The following is a 19,597-nucleotide window of genomic DNA, read 5'->3' on the forward strand; positions in this document are numbered from 1 at the left end:
GAGATGAATACCAGAAAATAGGGGTTGTTGGAAGCTACTCTGTAGGCTGCCTACTTCAATGGGGGTACTGTGCTTTTGTTGGTTAAATAAACTATATATGCAAGTGTCACTATATTTCCTCATTTGAGTTCCTCAGCAATGGTAATTAGAAAAAAATGAAGGAATCACAGAAACTCCTGGAAAGTCAAGTCTACTATCTTTATTTAAGGGCTCATTTGAAAAGATTACATTAATCGAATGAATTTCTTTAAATAAATATGTGTATATAGTTTTGTCCAAAGAAGACAAACTTTATTAGAAAATTATGAAGTATTACTGAATCAACCAAAGATTACAGTAGTCTATTTTGCAGTATTATTCACTAACAATAGATTAATCTAGGTCTTTGCTCCATTATAGTCAAAAGTCATGAACTGGTATTCAGAATTCAGGGCATCTTGTTCATATGAGGCAGGAACTGTTTCTCTTTTAAATCAGGAAAATGAACGGAAAAGGATAAGGAACCCCAAAGTCAGGACGCAAGGAAGCAGGCAACAGCTGCTGAGCTCATGTGCCATGAGCATCAGATCAGCTCTGTCCCCCTTTTCTCTTATTAAACCTCAAAAATGTACTCCGGCCTAGTCATGAATGGAAAATAAAGTACACAGTTTAAAAAACAAACCACAAAGTGGTATTTATTTACATTAAAATGTGAATTACTTGTATACACACAAATAAGAGGCACAATCTGTTATGCACAATAACTATATAATCTTCAGTACATGTTATACATAGTAGCATCTGTTAAGTCAATGGTTTGAGTGAAAACACAGTACCAAAACATTCCTGATACAAAATAAATTACTCATTCACATATTCTAATCATACAACAGTTAATATTTAAAAAGTTAATGCACTTCAAAAAACACTAGCTACATGTATAACCAAAATGTATTAAGTTTGTTTTATGAAAAGTGTCTTATTAGGCATAAATGATCCCTTTCAGGATACATTTTTATTTTTTAAATAAATAAACTACATTGATTTCAAGACCATTTATATATAGGCCCCTAAAATATGATTGAAGACAGACATTACTTCATATTTTAAAGATGTAACTATACTAGAGAATATGCTAAACTATTGCCCCCAAATTCCAACACTGCCATTCTATTTTTCAGACACAAATTATTTAAACATCCAATTTTAGTATATGAGATTAGCTGCCTTGTTTTGCAAGTTGTTTCTGCTAAAAAGCGTTAACAGATTGTCCTCAACTATCTCCTATATTTGAGAGTCAAGATTTTTTTTAAAAAATGTTAAAATGTTTTAGGTTAAAGCTGATACTGTATGTGGAGATTTTTTAACACTTTTCTCTTAAGACCTTCGCAAAAAGATCTTTTCAAATTCTGAGATCTATCGAAGATTCCTATCAAGTCCATGAGAACACTTGAATACTTTCATAACGCAGTGAAGGATTCATCTTTGGCATTTCTCTGTTAGTTCTAAAATAAAATACGTCAACAAACATTTTTTTTAATTTTTCTATCTACTTACTAGACATTCTGTACACAAAACTATGTGATTGAAATTGTGTTTTAACCACAATCTCATTGCTAACATTTTTCTTTTATCTGAAAAAAATATTAACATTCAGCTTTTTACTCTGAGAAGCTGAAATGTTTTGATGTTGCTGAAATGAGTTTGCTTAGATCTCTTTTTCAGTGATTAGAAATTCAACATCCTTTAAATTCAACAACGGATAAAGCAGACATACTTTTTACATTAACAAAAATGTTGACCAGAGTGTAATCTTTGAATATTGATATGAAGCATGCATGTATTAAGAAAAAAAATCTTCAAATATGGGCATAACAGAAATATAACTGCTTGCTACATTTTCTTTCTTGGTCCCTGTAGCATTTCTAAAAGGAAACAGACAAAAACAAAACTGCTACAAATGCTGATTTGTCTAGATCCTCCCACATTGCCTTCCACATTAGATTGCCACGATACTTCCAATGTTCAATTTTTTTACTCTCATCACACACTAACCTTAAGGCTAAAAAACAGTCCAAGTGTCACTACTGTAAAATGATAGCGGGAAACCACAATAAGGATTTTACAACTGAGCATATTTTCCTCATTCAAAACTAACATGGGGAAAAAAAAATCTCAGTAAAAATGGAATCAAATATGACTTGATAGTTCAAATGCCAGCTACATTCTCCAGGGCTTACTGAAAATAAACAAAGAAACGAAAACAAAAACATAAATAGTAGAGCTAATTACTGGTACTTACCAATGTCTGCAAAGGTCTTGGATAACAAAAAAGAGCTAGTAACGATGGCTTTATTGTAACATTAAGACGTATAAAGTGAAATTAATAATTCCCTACTATTTTCCAACCAGGCAGAATCATGGAAATCCAAGCAGAGAATGATGCATTGCAACTGAAGGAACTGGAGTATAAATTGGTTACTTTTACTGTCTGGCACTGAAACATTTGGATAAATCTACAGCTATTTTAGAAAGAAAATAAGCTGATACAATAAATAGGTTTTAAAAATCTGGAGAATGCAGATTACATAAATAGGACACATAACTGAATTTGTGAAAGTAAATTTATTATAGAATATGGTAGTTACTGAACATTATACATGCAGCTTATATTAATACTGCTATCTCCCAGCCAATGTAAAAACCTGACTCCAATACTGTCCCTCAAGTATAGTTCAAACTAATAGTTACATATGATAACCAAGTAAATCCATTACCAGTTCCTGCTAATATAATTTAGTAAGAACTGGGAATCATAATATGGGCACGAGGCAATATTTACAGAATGTAATTTTAAGTGCATATGGTTATCTACTTCCAGAATCCAGAAAACAAAGTCACCCAAGCTCCTATAACAGTTTTACCTCAATTCTATAATTTTAAAAGCATATGTTGAAATGAGATCTCTCCAAAATCAAATAGGATCAATCTATCCTATTTAATCCTAAACCAAAATGTTATGTAAAATTCTGTGTATCTAAATGTTACCTTTCAGGTAAATTTGTGAGATATTTTAGAGATTTTCTTTTTTATTGGAGGTGGTCTGATAAAGAGGAAGAAGCTCATCAGACAATCACAAATAATCTTACCCTCCAGAATTCAGTTGAAGTTGGTCTTTTGCAAATGCTTATTGGGAATTTCTAAAGCACTGACTTGGAGAGGCCAAGAGCCTCCATCAATCCCTGCTTGGATAGCCACTCCTGTCACCACTGCCAGGTCAGGGTCTACAGAAGTGTTGGGATCCTTCCCAAAGAACTCTTGAATGACTTGGCGGATTCGAGGAATACGAGTAGAACCCCCAACCAAAACCACCTCATCGATCTCAGTCTTTTCCAGGTGGCCTTCTTTTAACACTTGCTGAATAGGTACAAGTATCTTCTGGAAAAGATCTTCATTAAGCGCGTCAAAGAGCTTTCGTGATATTTCTGTTTCAAACAACACCTGACTTTCTCCACTTTTCTTTTCAGAAAGGCCAGCTCCAAACACACTGTTTATGCGGTGGTCATCAGAGGGAGAAAATCTGTCCTTTGGCAGTTCAGTGTCACTACTCTGAGGCTCATTCTTGTCCTTTTCCTCCACTGTTAGTAATACTGACAACTGAGCAGACTGATGAAGAGTCAGATTCAATTTGACCATTTCCACAGCTTGTCTTAATCTGTGAATTTCCTCTTTCCTAGAGGGTAGAAAGCCATATGTTTGATAGATCTGTTTATATAAGTACTGAAGCAGTCTTTGATTAAAGTCCTGTCCTCCAAGTTTGTTATTTCCTAAGTTAGAAATAAAAAGGTATATGTTATATTTATGCATTTGTATGTGTATATACAGGTCTGTGTAGTATGTATGAAACTTATATACTAGGAATAACAAATCTCTTGCTTAATGTACTCTAACTCTTGAAATTTTATTCATTCAAAGCTTGATTAAAAATAACTGGATTATAATAATTTTTTTAAAAAGATTTTATTTATTTATTCATGAGAGACATGGAGAAAGAGAGAGGCAGAGACACAGGCAGAAGGGGAAGCAGGCTCCATGCAGGGAGCCCGATGCAGCACTCGATCCCGGATCCCAGGATCATGACCTGAGCTGAAGGCAGCCACTCAACCGCTGAGCCACCCAGGCTTCCCAGGATTAAAATAATTTTAACTTGGGTGCCTGAGTGGCTTAGTTGGTTAAGCATCTGCCTTCGGTTCAGGTCATGATCCCATGATCCAGTACCGCATCAGGCTCCCTGCTCAGCAAGGACCCTGCTTCTCCCTCTCCCCCTCCCCCACTGCTCATGCTCACTCACTCTCTCACGCTCTCTTTCTCTCAAATAAATAAAATCTTTAAAAAATGTATTTGATATTAAAAAACTGCACATTTGGTTAAAATTTTTAAATAATAAAAAAGGAATATCTCTTAATGATATCAAATAATTTTTCAGAGGATAAAGGTTGACAACAAAGATTAGCTTTTAGTAGCAATTTAAAACCACTTAAAGTCATTATTTTCAACAGAAGTCCTTATAATTAATAAGTACCAGTAGGCACTTTATCTTTTTTAAATCCTTTTGCTTGCTAGATTAAGAGCTAAAATAAAAAAAAGAGAGAGAAATTTAAAAGGAAAAGATTAATGTAATACAAATCTCTGGCACTGAATCTAAAGAGTCCAGTTAGGAGAAAGAAAAATGCAGAAGTTAGACAACCTATTAACTCACAGCTTCACTTTTTAAATAGGCTCCATTCCTTAAACTAAATTAAAAAAAAAAATCTTAAAAAGATTTAGAATACAAAATCCTACAATTTCCTAGAGAATATTATTATTAGATTTTCTTACATATCTACTTTGTAAAACACATTATCAAATAATGTAAACTGATCATTCTTCATTTTATTTATTTATTTATTTATTTATTTATTTATTTATTTATTTATTTATTTATTTTTAAAAGACTTTATTTATTCATGAGAAACACACACAGAGAGAGAGGCAGAGACACAGGCAGAAGGAGAAGCAGGCTCCATGCAGGGAGCTTGATGTGGGACTCGATCCCAGGTCTCCAGGATCACAGCCGGGGCTGAGGGCGGCGCTAATCCACTGAGCCACCCAGGCTGGCACCACTCCTCATTTTAAAGAATTTTTCTTGCTTTCTGTTCCCTTCACCACAGCCATGAAGTCCTATTGGCTCAGTGAGCTACAACTGGCAATGTATTTATTTGTATTATAGGATGCTCAGTCATTTTATTTAGACTTCACTTTTTGTTGTTATTATATACATAAATGGTGGTTATAAAGTTACATATACAGACTACCAAAGTGAAGTCAAAGTATACTGAAAACATCTGATTTTTAAAAATTTTATTTAAAGATTTTATTTATTATTTATTTTAGAGAGAGCAGGCGGAAGAGCAGAGAGGGAAAGAATCTGAAGTAGACTCCATACCAAGTACAATGTCTCCTATGGGGCTTGATCTCACAACCCTGAGATCATGACCTGAGCTGAAACCAAGAGTTGAATACTTAACCAACTGAGCCACCTAGGCAACCCTGAAAAAATTTTTTAAATAAACACTTAATACACACTTGGTGTGCTAACAAGGAAAGCACTGTCTAAAACTCTTTTAGTCTTCCTGTATTTTTCTTACCAGACATTGCTCGGGTTAGAAACATTCCTCCTTGTTTATTTAGCAATGACACATCTAGAGTTCCTCCGCCCAAATCTATCACCAAGACGTGAAAGACCTCAGCCTTGTGGAGGCCATAGGCCATAGCTGCCGCTGTGGGTTCATTTATTACCCTCAAGATCTTCAGTCCTGTAAGATTGGTTGGAGGGAAGAACAATTCATCAGAGGACACCATTACCAAAATTCCTTCCCACTCAACCTCATTATCATGTTAGTGTATTTTATGGAACATGACCTCTGCTGAGTAACAATGACTGTAAACATAACACCAAAAATAATGAAATGGGAAAGATAAAAATTGGTTGTAAAATTATTCCAAAAAATTATTAGTATAAAAGTCCAGATTCAGTTGAATATGCCATTATTTTCTGTATTAACGTTTAATTTTAAAAGCATAGCCCCTTCTAATTTTCATTATTTTACCTGGGAATATATGAGCAATAAAACTTTAATTATTATGTGCTATAATAAATTGTAGAAATAAAATAAGCTTACTATGCTCTTCTTTTTAAAGTGACTGAAAAAAAGGGGATAACAGAAGAGATTATAAAAAAAAATCTAGATAAAAAGTCCTTAAAATTTAAGACCCTCAAATGTAAATCTGAAATATATAGCAAGTCTGATCTTGAAGGTACTGTTAAACAGTGAAAGTTCAAAGATCAGATTTCCTTGCGTAAACTTCCTGCTTTAACCTAAATGCCACATGTCAGGGACCATCTCTCTCTCATTCTCTCTCCTGCAACATACTTCCTCTCTTTATCTAGTAGGCTAACAACGTCACCTCCTTCAGATCTGCTTAAACTTCACTTTCTCAATGAGGCCTGCCTGACCACTCTAAAACCTCTCACTTTCTGAAGACCCCTGGCAATCCTGTAGGAACAGGATTTTTTCTTCCATAGCATGTTATTTTTGATATACATTATATCAAGGTTTTCAAACTGGGGCAATTCTGCTCCTCAGGGAACATTTGGCAATGTCTGAAGACATAAGACAGTCACTACTTGGAGGACAGTGCTGCTAGCACCTAATGAGTAGAAGCTAGGGGTGCTGCTAACTATCCTATAATGCATAGGACAGTTTCCCACAACACAAAATTATCTGGCTCAAGATATCAATAATGCTAAGAGTGGGAAACCCACAATATACTTATCTTATCTTTAATACAGATTTTGTTTCCCTCTAGTAGGATATAAGTTCTGTGGGAACAGAGATTTATCTGTTTTATTTACCAAGGCTCTCAATATTTATTGAATGGTTTTAAAGGAGTTGTCTTCCACCTCAGATTTTCAAGAAAATATTACATTTATCTTAACATTAAAGAAAGTTTATAGAAAAAAAATTCCTCCTTGCTAACATGCACCCATGTTAGCCTTGTTACATGCCTATCTGACTGGCTGTTGTTATAGTGTGTTCCATTTTACATGCTATAGAATTTTCTTAATTTTTTTTATAAGCCTATATCAAAATCCATCTAATTTACCCACTTTGGGTTTATTTATGTCCTCCTTTGTTGGTTTGCAAAGTGATACACCTTACTACAGATTTTCAACCTGAGAACATTCTGAGAAATGTACACTCAAGCAAGGGTGATATTACCTGCAAGGTTAGCAGCTTCAATTGTTGAATTTCTCTGTTTTAGATCAAATTCTGCTGGTACAGAAATAACAGCATTGGCAACTGGCATTCCAAGATATTCCTCTGCCATTTCCTTTAACTTCAACAGTAGTCTAGAGCCAACATATTCTGGGGAAACGGTGATGGTCTCATTACTTGTCACAGAAAACTCAACCATTCCATTTTTGTTTAAAACCTGTGAATAGGATTTGAAAAAAAAAAAAAAGGTAAAATCAAACATATACACACACATATACTTAAATACATATGTACTGAACTTATTCAATAAAGACTTTATAAGGTCATAAAATTTATTTGTAATCTATCATTTACTAAGATTAGAAGTTATTGAAAGCTATACTTTAAAATCTATAAAGTGAATCTACAAGAACAGCAGAATAATAAAATCCATCACCAAGCACACAAATGGTACACAGAAGATTCTCAATATATATTTGTTAAATGAATGAAAGAAAAAAAAGATGAAATATAAGGAATAAAAGTTGCTGGATCAGATATTTGACTTAGGATCTTCTTCCTTTTTTCATTTTTTTTTAAAAATTAACTTGTTTCCAAAAATAAAAGATAACTGAAAAACTGTTCTGGTACATATTAACAAGAATAATTTTGGTACTTCGCTATGTTTTTATCCAAAAATCACTTACCTTATTATTTCCATGAAAACATGTATTCACTCATTATCCCTGCTAATGTGGTTATATATTTCAAAAACTAGATTAATTCTAAAACTATGATCCTACTTTCACCAACAGACTACATTAATATCAACAGAAAAGAGAATCATTCTCCTAAGAAATTGTAAGAATTTTACCCCAGTCATTCTAGACCACAAACTGGGTTTCAATCAAAAAAACTTGACCATTAACAAACCTATCTGGGAAACAGAAAAACAAGCTACAGATACTATGTAAATAAGGTCCAAAGACACCATACTATCAGACTCCACATGAAACAGAAACAACAAAAAAACTCAGAACACTTAAGAAACTCAACAACAAAAAAACTCAAAATAACTCTCGGTTGAAAAACAGTACAGAGGTTCCTAAAAAATTGGAAACCGAACTACTATATGATGCAGCAAGTCCACTTCTGGATATATACTCTTATGTCAAAGAACCACCTGCACTTCACGTTCATAATAGCTGAGCCATGAATACAACCTAAGTATCTATCAATAGATATATGGATTAAGTTGGGATATTCATATACAATGGAATGCTATTCAGCCTTAAAAAAGAAGACAATCCTGTCCTTTGTGACAACATGGATGGACTCTGAGGGTATTACACTAGGCACAGGAAGTCAAACAGGGAAAGACAAACGCTGTATGATCTCTTACACGTAGAATCTAAAACAACCAAACTCAGAGAAAGAGATTAGATAGATTACCACAGGCAGAAGATGATGGGGGAGAGTAGGGGAAATGGATGAAGGTGGTAAAAAGGTACAATCTTCCAGTTATAAGTACTGGGAATGTAATGTCAGCATAATGACTATAATTAATATTGCTGTAGGATATATCTGAAAGTTGTTAAGACAGTAAATTCTAAGAGCTCTCACAGCAAGGAAAAAAGTATTTTTCCTTTTTTGTATCTATATGAGATTACAGATGTTAACGTATTGTGCTAATCATGTCACAATATATTTAAGTCAAATCATTATCCATACATCATAAACTTATATAGGGCTGTATGTTGATTATATTCCAATAAAACTTGGGGGAAAAATAACTCTTGCATCAATAAATAATTGTCTCAAATTCTTAATTTTGCTGAAATATAGAGCTTTATATAATTTAATCATTATTTAAGGAAAACTTATAAATTGATAAAGGACCCTAAGTAAAAGTTAATAAAGAACAAAGAAATAAACCTAAGAAATGCACAGGGTAAATTTATTTTCTCCTTTGGAAATGCATAAAATATTTAAGAATTTTGTTCAATAAGAGCACTGATACAGCTATCAGTTTCAAAAGCTATTCACTTAGAATTCCTCTTCATAATTTATAAGAAAAACCCTCTATGGAAAAAACATATTTAAAAGATATGAGTAGGGGGGTGGTCGAAAAGGTTGATGAGGATTAAAGTGTACACTTATCATGATGAAAAAAAACGTTTTAGACAAAAAATAAAATATTTAAAAGAAAAAAAACCCCAGCAAAACACAAACCTACAAATAGTCATGTAAAAGCATTAGGAAAAAATAGAAGTGGATAGGAATGGGAAAGGCTACAGTAAGCATGATAAGAGTCTATAACTATTTTTTTTTTAAATTTGAGATGATTTTGCCACATAAAAATTTAATATTCTTGAGAAGTAAAAAGTAAAAACAAATACATAAATCTTAAAAAAAAAGAGTAACTAGGGATGACACAACACAGGGAAGATTGAACACAGCCTTTTCAATCAACGGTTTGGCAATATAAATCAAAGTATTTAAAGAATACAAGTTCTTCTACTTCTAGAATTCAAGTTTAGGAAATTATCAAGAAGTACACAAAGATATGTACAAGGATATTCACTGAAGCTGCAACATAAGTGGAAAACCATGGAAAAAATAAAATGTGCACTTATCAAGACTAGACAATTGAATAATGGAATAGTCATTCTAAGGAACCATGTCATATTGTTGAATTTCAAACAAATCATAAAAAGGATGCCTACTATGATTTCTTTTTATGTATACAAATATGTATATCTTAACACACCCAGAGCATCTATTCATCTATCAAGCCATCCATCCGTCCGTCCGTCCATCCATCCATCCATCCATCCATCTATCCATCCATCTGTCCATCCCATAGTACATGGGGCTTCATTAGCTTTCTTGCTACAGTGAAACAAAGACCTAAGCAGATATTCTGAGGATAACAGCTCAAGAACATTGTAAGACTCCAAGTCTGTGACAGAGCTGTGGAGCCAATGAATTAACTCATCCTGGAATTGCTGTAGGACTGCTTGTTATCATGTAACTTCCATGCAGACCAAGTAAGTTGAAACAGAATGGTTTGTTACTTGAAGCCAAAACATTAATTGAAACAGTATGCTAAACTAAAATTAAAATAGATTTTAGCTTAATCACTTACCTTAAATGGGTATCTGCCAATTTCAGCCTCCAGCTCCTCTGGGGTAAAAATCTTGCCTATGAATCTCTTGGCATCATATATTGTGTTCTGAGGATTTGAATCTGCCAACTCTAAGCTTTCATAACCCACATATACATCATTGTCAGTAAAGGACACCATACTGGGTATACTGATGTGCCCATTTTCATCTGGAATGACCTTTACTTTTCCTGTGCCAGGAAAAAACACCCCAACAGAACAGTAGGTGGTGCCAAGGTCAATTCCAATCACTTTAGGAGTAGGCAATGGTAAATACTGTTGTGCCAAATAGCCAGCCAACAGGAGAGTCAAAACAGCTGATCCTGAAATAGAGGCAAGTTAAGAGACAGTCTTATTAAACTAGTACAATATGCTAAATTACAAATATGCTATTGTAATTTAAATTTAGTTTTTAGTCTCAACTCTTTGAGGCGAGAATAACACACTCTCAAAATATTTTCTTTTATAGTACTAATGATAATACTTCTCTCAGACATCAAGTTTTTCATAATGCAAAATGACTATACAATTAAAATAAAGGAACAACAAAACCAAAAACCCCTGTAGTTGTATGTCTGTGTACTTTACCTATGGGAGAAGAAAAAGTAAAAACATAATAATTGTGTTGATGCTAACAGGAAAAGTCATTCATCTCTAGCAAAGGCTAGATAAATATAGATATAATTCAATGTCTTGATCAATTGATATTTAAATTTTATTGCTTTATAAACAGCCTTAATTATCACTATTAAAAAGAAATTTCGGGATCCCTGGGTGGCGCAGCGGTTTGGCGCCTGCCTTTGGCCCAGGGCGCGATCCTGGAGACCCGGGATCGAATCCCACATCGGGCTCCCGGTGCATGGAGCCTGCTTCTCCCTCTGCCTGTGTCTCTGCCTCTCTCTCTCTCTCTGTGTGACTATCATAAATAAATAAAACTTAAAAAAAAAAAACTTAAAAAAAAAAAAAAAGAAAAAGAAACTTCAGGGCAGCCTGGTGGCGCAGCGGTTTGGCGCCGCCTGCGGCCTGGGGTGTGATCCTGGAGACCCGGGATCCAGTCCCGCATTGGGCTCCCTGCATGGAGCCTGCTTCTCTCTCTGCCTCTCTCTCTCTCAGTCTCTATGAATAAATAAATAAAATCTTTAAACAAAAAAAAAAAAAAAAAAAAAAAAGAAAGAAAGAAAAAAAGAAATTTCACTGGGACGCCTGGGTGGCTCAGTCATGATCCTGGAGACCTGGGATCGAGTCCCACATCGGGCTCCCTCCGGGAAGCCTGCTTCTCCCTCTGTCTGTCTCTGCCTCTCTGAGTCTCATGAATAAATAAATAAAATCTTAAAAAAAAAAAAGAAAATAAATAAATAAATAAAATAAAAAGAAACTCCGTTATTAGTATTTCCACACCAAAAACTGTTTGGAGGGCTAAAACTCTTTATTCCCTCATCTCCTTTTTCCTTTCAAAAGGATGCACTGGATAAATTGGCAAAATGATTTTGAAAGTGGTTTAATTATGAAACGGCCACTTTACAACAGAACAGAGTTAACTTTTTCTGTGTTTAAATATGAATTAAGGAAATACTTCTTGCAGAAGTTAACATTTAGAGAAGGAGAACCTAAATGTGTAACCCTAAAGGCAACATAAAGCCCCTTGAAGACAGGTTTTGTTCACTGTTGTATCCCTTGCACCAGGAATGGCTCCTAGCAAATAGCAGATGCTCCACAAATACTGATTTTAAACACACACACATACACACACACACACACACACACACATACAAATAAGGACAAAAGCTATGCAGATTGTAAACCTAAGTGACTAAGAAAGATATCCCTTCGAATTCACAATTAATCTGTTCTTTGGTTTCAGGAGACTATATGTCTGTAATCTGTAACCACAGGTGTTACATATGACCCCAACGTCAATGTGTAGGAGTCTGTTTTACTAATTGTGAGCTCATCCTCATCAACACATAATTCAAAAAAAAAAAAAAGAAAGAAATCATGTGCCAACCCCACTTTCTTCTTGCTCCTACGTGGAAAACTTCAGAAACATTTCATTATTTTCTCGGTCGGGGAGGGCTAATTACTAACCCCGATCGGTAGAAAGAGCATCAGACTATACATCCAAGAGGCCTGGCTCTTCCAAAACGCAGCATCCCAGGAGTCTACAGCTCCGGCCGCCGGCACAGCTCCTCCCCCTTCCTCTACAAAGGGGTCCTGGGGATGCACGTTCTTGCAGCCTCTCAAAGGCCGCAATTCAAGCAACGATTCAAAATCGACATTCTTTTGAAAAGAACCTTTCCCGAGGCCCGATGTCCCTGGGATGCAAGCAGAGGGTCGCCGCCCGCGCCGGCCCTACAGGGCCTACCCTGGCCCAGGCCCTTTCTGGACGCGACCCTCAATCCGGCGCCCCGAGAGCCAAAAGCCGCCTCTAAGTCACCCTTCCGGAGTCCTTCTCACTGCGCCAGTTTGATCCAGGAGGTGACAACCACCCCTGCCCACCTGGCCTCCCCAAACTGCTCCAGTGTCCACAACAGCCACAGAGAACCCCTGGTCACTGACCTAAGATCGTCATCTCTCCAGCCATCACAGTCCCGCCGGAGGGGCTTGGGATGACTGTACCAGACGTGAGGTGCCGCCCCCACGCCACCTCCCAGCCCCGAGGCCTGCTGGGTAACGTAGTTCTCTTGCTCCAACGCTGTTCGAGAAGCTACATCTCTGACCAGAGAAGGGACTTCATTTACCGTCAGGTCGCGGGGCTGAGCGCCTCCATTCAACCGCTGCCAGTGACGTCGGAGCCGCCCTCCCACGCCCGGACTACGGAGCCAATGAGGCTGAGGTGGAGGAGAGCCAAGGAGGGAGCCTGGACTTTATAATCAGACCTGAAGCGCCTGGAGCCAAGTTGAGGTAAAAAGACGCGATCTCTTTAGCGCCGCCCCATCGCTCTGCATTCTGGGAAGTGTAGTTCTGGCCTGCTCCTATTCGCGAGAGGGAGAGCGGGGACCGTTAGGTCACTGCTTTTTCTAGCCAGTGTTCCTAACCAGGTCCAGGTTCGAACCTTCGTCTTTCGTTCCTCCTACCTTTTCAGGAATGCTTTCTTTGCCTGGGATCTAGATTCCGGATAGAGCTCCTCTAAACACCGCTCACCCCTCCGGCCTTCCCACAAGAGCCCCTATGGCAGTGAGCACAGAGGAAGGCCAGGGGGACATCCCTGTGACTTCTTTTTTTTTTTTTTTTTTAAGATTTTATTTATTTATTCATGAAAGACACAGAAAGAGAGAGGCAGAGACACAGGCAGAGGGAGAAGCAGGCTCCATGCAGGGAGCCCGACGTGGGACTCGATCCTGGGTCACCAGGGTCAGGCTGTGGCTGAAGGCTGCACTAAACCACTGAGCCACCCGGGCTGCCCTCCCTGTGACTTTTTTTTTTTTATTTATGATAGGCACACAGTGAGAGAGAGAGAGAGGCAGAGACACAGACAGAGGGAGAAGCAGGCTCCATGCACCGGGAGCCCGACGTGGGATTCGATCCCGGGTCTCCAGGATCGCGCCCTGGGCCAAAGGCAGGCGCTAAACCACTGCGCCACCCAGGGATCCCTCCCTGTGACTTCTAATAAGATCTTCAGCCCTCTGCTTTTGCTTTGGGATAAATGAGTTAAAGCAGTCTTCAGTGAATGTGATTTATCCAAGAGAGCAGGAACGCGTTTTCTCGATTATTACTGAAGTCAGCTATTGCAAACAGAAACGAAAACAAAATATTTTAGCTTCCTCTTGAATTAAGTCATAATTGTCAGGAGTTGCTTTCATGGACAAGTCCTGTAGCATCTAATGGCTTTTTCAGATTCTAATGTGTAAGAAATCCTACCCCCCCCCTTTTTTTTTTTTTTTTTTTTGCTTCTTGGTCACTGGTAGTACCTAATAGCTCCTTGTCAGAGCATTTTATCTGTCACTGCTGTCAAAGTTCACCAGAGCTATAATCCTGGAGAATTGAAATCCGTTTCCTCACCTTAGCTGTAAATCAAACAATCCCTGTTGACAACTGGTCAACCTGCTGGGGTTATAAACTACTACTGGCTTTCTGATTATAAAATGTATATGAAACTATTGATGGTTGTTGAGGTTGAAGTATAGTTAATGGGGATTCATTATAATCTCTCCACTTTTGTACATTAAAAAAATCTTTCATAATGTAAACTGTAAAAAGTGTGTGTATGTATGTAGTGAGTATATTCAGTATAATTTCCTTATGAAGAACACATATAATTCAAACGCTTAAGTCATGAATATTATTTGGTATAATGATCATTATAAGCAAACATTTATTGACTGTAGTGGTAGCCACTGGTAACAACCAGAAGCAGAGATAGAGGATAAACACATGCATGTAATTTTTTAATGTTAAATACTGTGCAAATAAAGGAAACCTCATCTAAAATGGAGCTGGGAAGCCTTGAGGGGGGATCTCTCTGGGCCCACCATGGGTTGTCAGTTGCAGACCCCAGGAGGAAGAGCCATACCTTGCATCCTCAGCAGGAAGAAGCTTAATTTACTCCCCAGCAGGACCTAGTAAACTCTTCTTCTTGCCCAGCAATAGCAATAGCCAATGAGAAGTTCAAACTCTCACTCTACTCCAAGGGACTTTTGTTCCAGGAAAGTCCTTCATAATTTTGTCATGTCCTCCATACAAACAAACCCCTCTCATTTGGCTTCCCAGACTTGCCTGTGCTTCACGGCAGTTTGCTTGTCCTGAATTGCAATTCCTCTATTAATCCCAAATAAGCTCATTTTGCTAGTAAAATAACTGACTAGTTTAAGGATTAACAAAACCATAATTGTGTATGGACAGAGGGCAGAAACAAAATTGAATAAACACTGTAATTTTATGTTGAAGTCGAGAAGACTTAGTGAAAGAATATGTGAAAGAAATGAAGAGTGAAAGGGAGCCAGCAGATGAGTTAATAGGATAATATGAAACAATTGTTTGAAGGTGTTCCAGGAAGAGGGAACTGAATTACAAAGAGTATAGAAACAAAAGATAATTTCATAGATTAGAAGTGCTGGATCATAAAGGATGAGGTGAAAGTCTGAGAGGTGGGACTGGAGACATAAGCAAATCAGGAGAACTAGTCTTTTGTGGCAGGCGCTGGTCATTGCTGTCTGTTATCCCTGCCACCCACTCCTTCCTCTGTGTTATTAGGATCCTGATATGGTCAAGAAATAAATAGGTAGAGATTACATGATCTCAGAGTGGAATGCTCTTAATATGGGGGGGGGGAACTAAAATGGAACTAAGCAGTTTCCACTCTTTCATTACTGCCTTAACAAATGACCACACAAATGACCATTTAGTGTCTTAAATCAACACAAATTTATTATTTTATATTTTTGTAGATCAGAAATTTTGATGTGTTTCACTGGACAAATCAACAGGGGGCTGCATTCCTTTCTGGAGATTTTAGAGGAGAATTGTTTCTTGCTAGATAGGAGTTGCTGGCAGAATTTATTTCCTTGTGATTGTGGGATCAAAGTTCCTATTTTCTTACTAGCTGTAAACTGAAGGTCATTCTCAGTTTCTAGAGGCCACCAACGTTATTTAGCTGACAGACTTTCTTCCTCTGTGGCAACAGTAGGCTCAGAAGACATCATGTAATTAAATTGGACCCACCTGGACAATCCAAGATACTCCCCTCATCTCAAGCCTTGGAACTTAAAGAAAAAAAAATCCTTAGTCTATTTTGCCTGTAAAATAACATATTCACAGATTCCAAGAATTAGAATGTGAATGTAAGCCTATCACAGTTTGCTCTCTGGTTCCCAAAGACGTACATCCATCTACATACAAAGTCTCATCCTATTACAGCATCAACTCGAAGTTCAAAAAGCTCTTCTAAACCTCATCAGCTCAGAAGTCTTAAATATCATCACCTGAATCATCTAAAGTGGGTAGTAGATGTTATATCCCTGCTTCTTTCTTGTCTGCTTAACTAATTAACTAATGTTAATTCATAATAATGTTGGTTATACTAATGTTATAAAGGACAGTAACCACGAGAGTTGGGAAATAAGGGTGAGGGCAGGGATATGGAAAGAAATGTGGATATACTATCTTCTTCATTTTTCTTAGCAGGGAGTTCAAGGATATTTAGAATGGAAATTTAAGACATAGAAACTTAAATAGGTAATTCAAAGTTATGAAGACAATTTTCTGAAGGACTAAAAAATAATAAAACATATAGATAAAAGAATAGGTTATTGGGAAGAATAGGTGGGACAAAACTAAAATGTGTACTTTTTTCATTTTTCCATAGACAAGTGTCAATATATGTAATTTAAAGTAAAATTTGAAAATCCATATAGCAAAATATGTGAACAAAGGAAGCAATAAGCCAAAAAATATATTGGATGACAGATTTAGGATCAATTTTTATTATATACATAATATAAATGGGATAGGCTAAAAACTGCCAGATTGTCCTTTTTTAATATACAGTTGTAACTATTTATTGGAAACTTTTAAATAGATAACTAAATGAAGTTGGTGGCCAGAAAATATCTTAGAGGGCATCTGAACCCACCCTCTTACTTATAGAGAGAAAAATAGAGGCCAAGAGAAGTCAAGAAAATTATGATCTCAATTAGTGTTCATTCTCTTAATAAATTATACTTCACCTTCAATTTAGTGATTATAAGTAATCTTTAACAATAGTAGCTGGAGTGAAAAATTGTCTAATTATATATCCCAATATTTCTCATTATTATTTCAGAAATGTGCTCTGTTAGGAAAATCATTGCCAAATAACAAAAATCTTACTATATATCAATCTAATTCAGGGGACAAATTGTCCTTGTTGTTGTTTAATTCACACTTACTTCTTTTCCCTCATCTATTTAAAAACTGTTCATTGAATGGAAAATTGATCCAGTTCTCTGCACATTCATTAAAGGAATAAGTGTATTGAAATTGCAATTTAGTTTGAGTTACACTGTTAGATTCTATGGAACACTATAATATTTAAACATAAAAGATTACTCCTATATTAAAATTATTCCATAACAGGACAAATCTTATTTATTGAACCAGAGTATTTATATATTTTTCCCCTTGTGCTAGACTGTTATGGTTCTATATATTCCTGTTTTCTGGGGACTTTAAATTTATTGCATGAAGATTTTTCATGTAAAGGTATAGGGAAATAAATTTGATTTAAAATAAGAAGCTGGTACTAGTGTTGTTGTTTTTTCACAGAACATTATTATACCTCCAAACTTTTGAAGGATGAGTATGTTTGCTCTTTATTTTGAAAATAGTTTACATTCTGGCTATTGCCTTTAAGTTTCAAATGAATGTGAAATGAATGTGAATGAAGTAGAAATATATAATACATATGTTTACAATAAGAAACAGATTATTTTTTTAAAAAACCTATTTCTGATTAAAGCAATAATATTAACAAAAATTTAAAGGCATATGAACATATGAATACTTCTTACATGATCAAAAATGTATCCTAAGCAACAAACCAGCACCAGACTTAGAATTATTACCAGTAAAATTGAGAGTGAGATAAGAATTCTTATTTGCAACTATTATATAACGTTGCTTTGGAATTAACCTGTGCAAGGAAATAAAACAGGAAGTATAAATTTGGGGAAAATAAAAAGGCAAATTTATCATCATTTCCTAATTACATGATTATTATCTTATTTCAGGCTCCTAGAGCAAAATAACACAAATTGGGTAACTCATAAACAACAAAAATGTGTTTCTCATAGTTCTAGAGCCTGTGAAATCCAAAATCAAGACACTGGCAGATTAAGTGTCTGGTGAAACCGTGCTTCCTGGTTCACAGACTGCGTTCTTCTCTCTGTGTCTTTACAGGGTGGAAGGGACAAGGGAACTTTCTGGGGTCTTTTTCATAAGGGTACTAATCCCATTCATGAGGACTCTAGCCTCGTGATCTAATCGCCTCTCAAAGATCTCACCTTCTAATACTATTATATTGGCAATTGAGGTTTAACATAGATTTGAAGGGTGGGGAGGAGTGGAGACACAGTCTGTAGCAATTATATAAATTTTAAAAATACACTAAAAATGTTTGAGAAATAATAACAATTGAATAGAGGGTTCCTTTAATAATATTATACAAAAATAACTTTTCTGTATGCAAGCAATATCCAGTTAGAAAAAAATATGGCAGGAAAGATTCCATTTACAGTAGCAAACAAAATCCATGGAAGTACATTTAAGAATAAAAAAAAAATTGCTTTAAATCTCTCCTAAGACTAGAATTATATAATGGAAGTAAATAAAAAGACAACACCTTCTTGGATAGGAAAACTCAAGAAGTTTATTAAAGAAAAATTAAACATATACAAGAGACGGTTAGTTACCATGCCCCTCATCCAGATTCAATAATTATTAGTCTATCTACACCTGCTCCCCAATCTCATATTACTTTGTAGCAGATAGGAGATAAATTCTTTTATCCTTAAATATCTCAATAAGTACCTGTAAAAATAACTTTTAAACACACAGTAATGTTGTCAAAACTAAATATTAAAAATAATTCTCTACTATTAAGAATCTGATCAGTACTCACATTTCTAATTGCTTCATAAATATTATATTGTTTTCTATTTTGAGCCTTTGAATTAGAATCCAAAAGTCTACCTCTTGCAGTTTTTTAAAAAAAATAAGCCATTTATCCTTCAAAGTTTCCTACAATCTGAATTTTGTGGATGTATCTTATGAACATTTTTGTCTCTTTTGTGTATCTGGTATAATTTACTAGTTGGATATGGAGGTTTGCTCCATTTTAGGCTACTTTGTCTTTGATCATGTGTTTTTCCATTAAAAGGCAAATAATATGTGGTTGCCTCTCTTTTCGTTGAGTAATGTCCAAGCTTGTTAATTTATTAAGTTTCAAAAACCAATGATATTCTATTTTTTTATTTATTCACTGGAATATAATTATAAAGAGAAACCTTCCACTTACTATTTGATTACCCATAATATAGTTTATGTAGAAAGGCAAGACTAATTCTTATTTGTTCTATTTTCTACTTTTAAAAATATTTACCTTACTAGCATCATTCAATGATGACCAATTAATTTGTTGTTGTTACAGTTGTGTGGTGTTATATGTTTCAATCTATTGTAA

General features: G+C 35.7%; 1 protein-coding gene and 1 long non-coding RNA gene across 3 annotated transcripts in view; one reads left to right on the plus strand and one right to left on the minus strand.

Annotated features, from left to right (window-relative positions):
* Positions 1–647: 647 nt before the first annotated feature.
* HSPA13 (heat shock protein family A (Hsp70) member 13) lies at positions 648–13,360 on the minus strand. The gene is made up of 5 exons (XM_072806566.1): positions 13,000–13,360; positions 10,426–10,766; positions 7,302–7,515; positions 5,667–5,834; positions 648–3,806 (listed from the first exon to the last, which is right to left on the minus strand). Exons 1-5 carry the CDS (start codon positions 13,022–13,024, stop codon positions 3,139–3,141), a joined length of 1,416 nt encoding a protein of 471 aa, XP_072662667.1. The 5' UTR covers positions 13,025–13,360; the 3' UTR covers positions 648–3,138.
* The window catches only part of LOC140621477 (uncharacterized), a 58,568-nt gene continuing 51,408 nt past the window's right edge, over positions 12,438–19,597 (plus strand). The window contains exons 1-2 of one of the 2 annotated variants that reach the window (XR_012021193.1): positions 12,438–13,344; positions 16,297–16,375. This is a non-coding gene — a long non-coding RNA (uncharacterized lncRNA). The remainder of the gene's footprint in view (positions 13,345–16,296; positions 16,376–19,597) is intronic. The other variant, XR_012021192.1, reaches the window with a different exon arrangement.

Source organism: Canis lupus, chromosome 30 (assembly GCF_048164855.1).
Source record: "Canis lupus baileyi chromosome 30, mCanLup2.hap1, whole genome shotgun sequence".
NCBI classification, from domain to species: domain Eukaryota; kingdom Metazoa; phylum Chordata; class Mammalia; order Carnivora; family Canidae; genus Canis; species Canis lupus.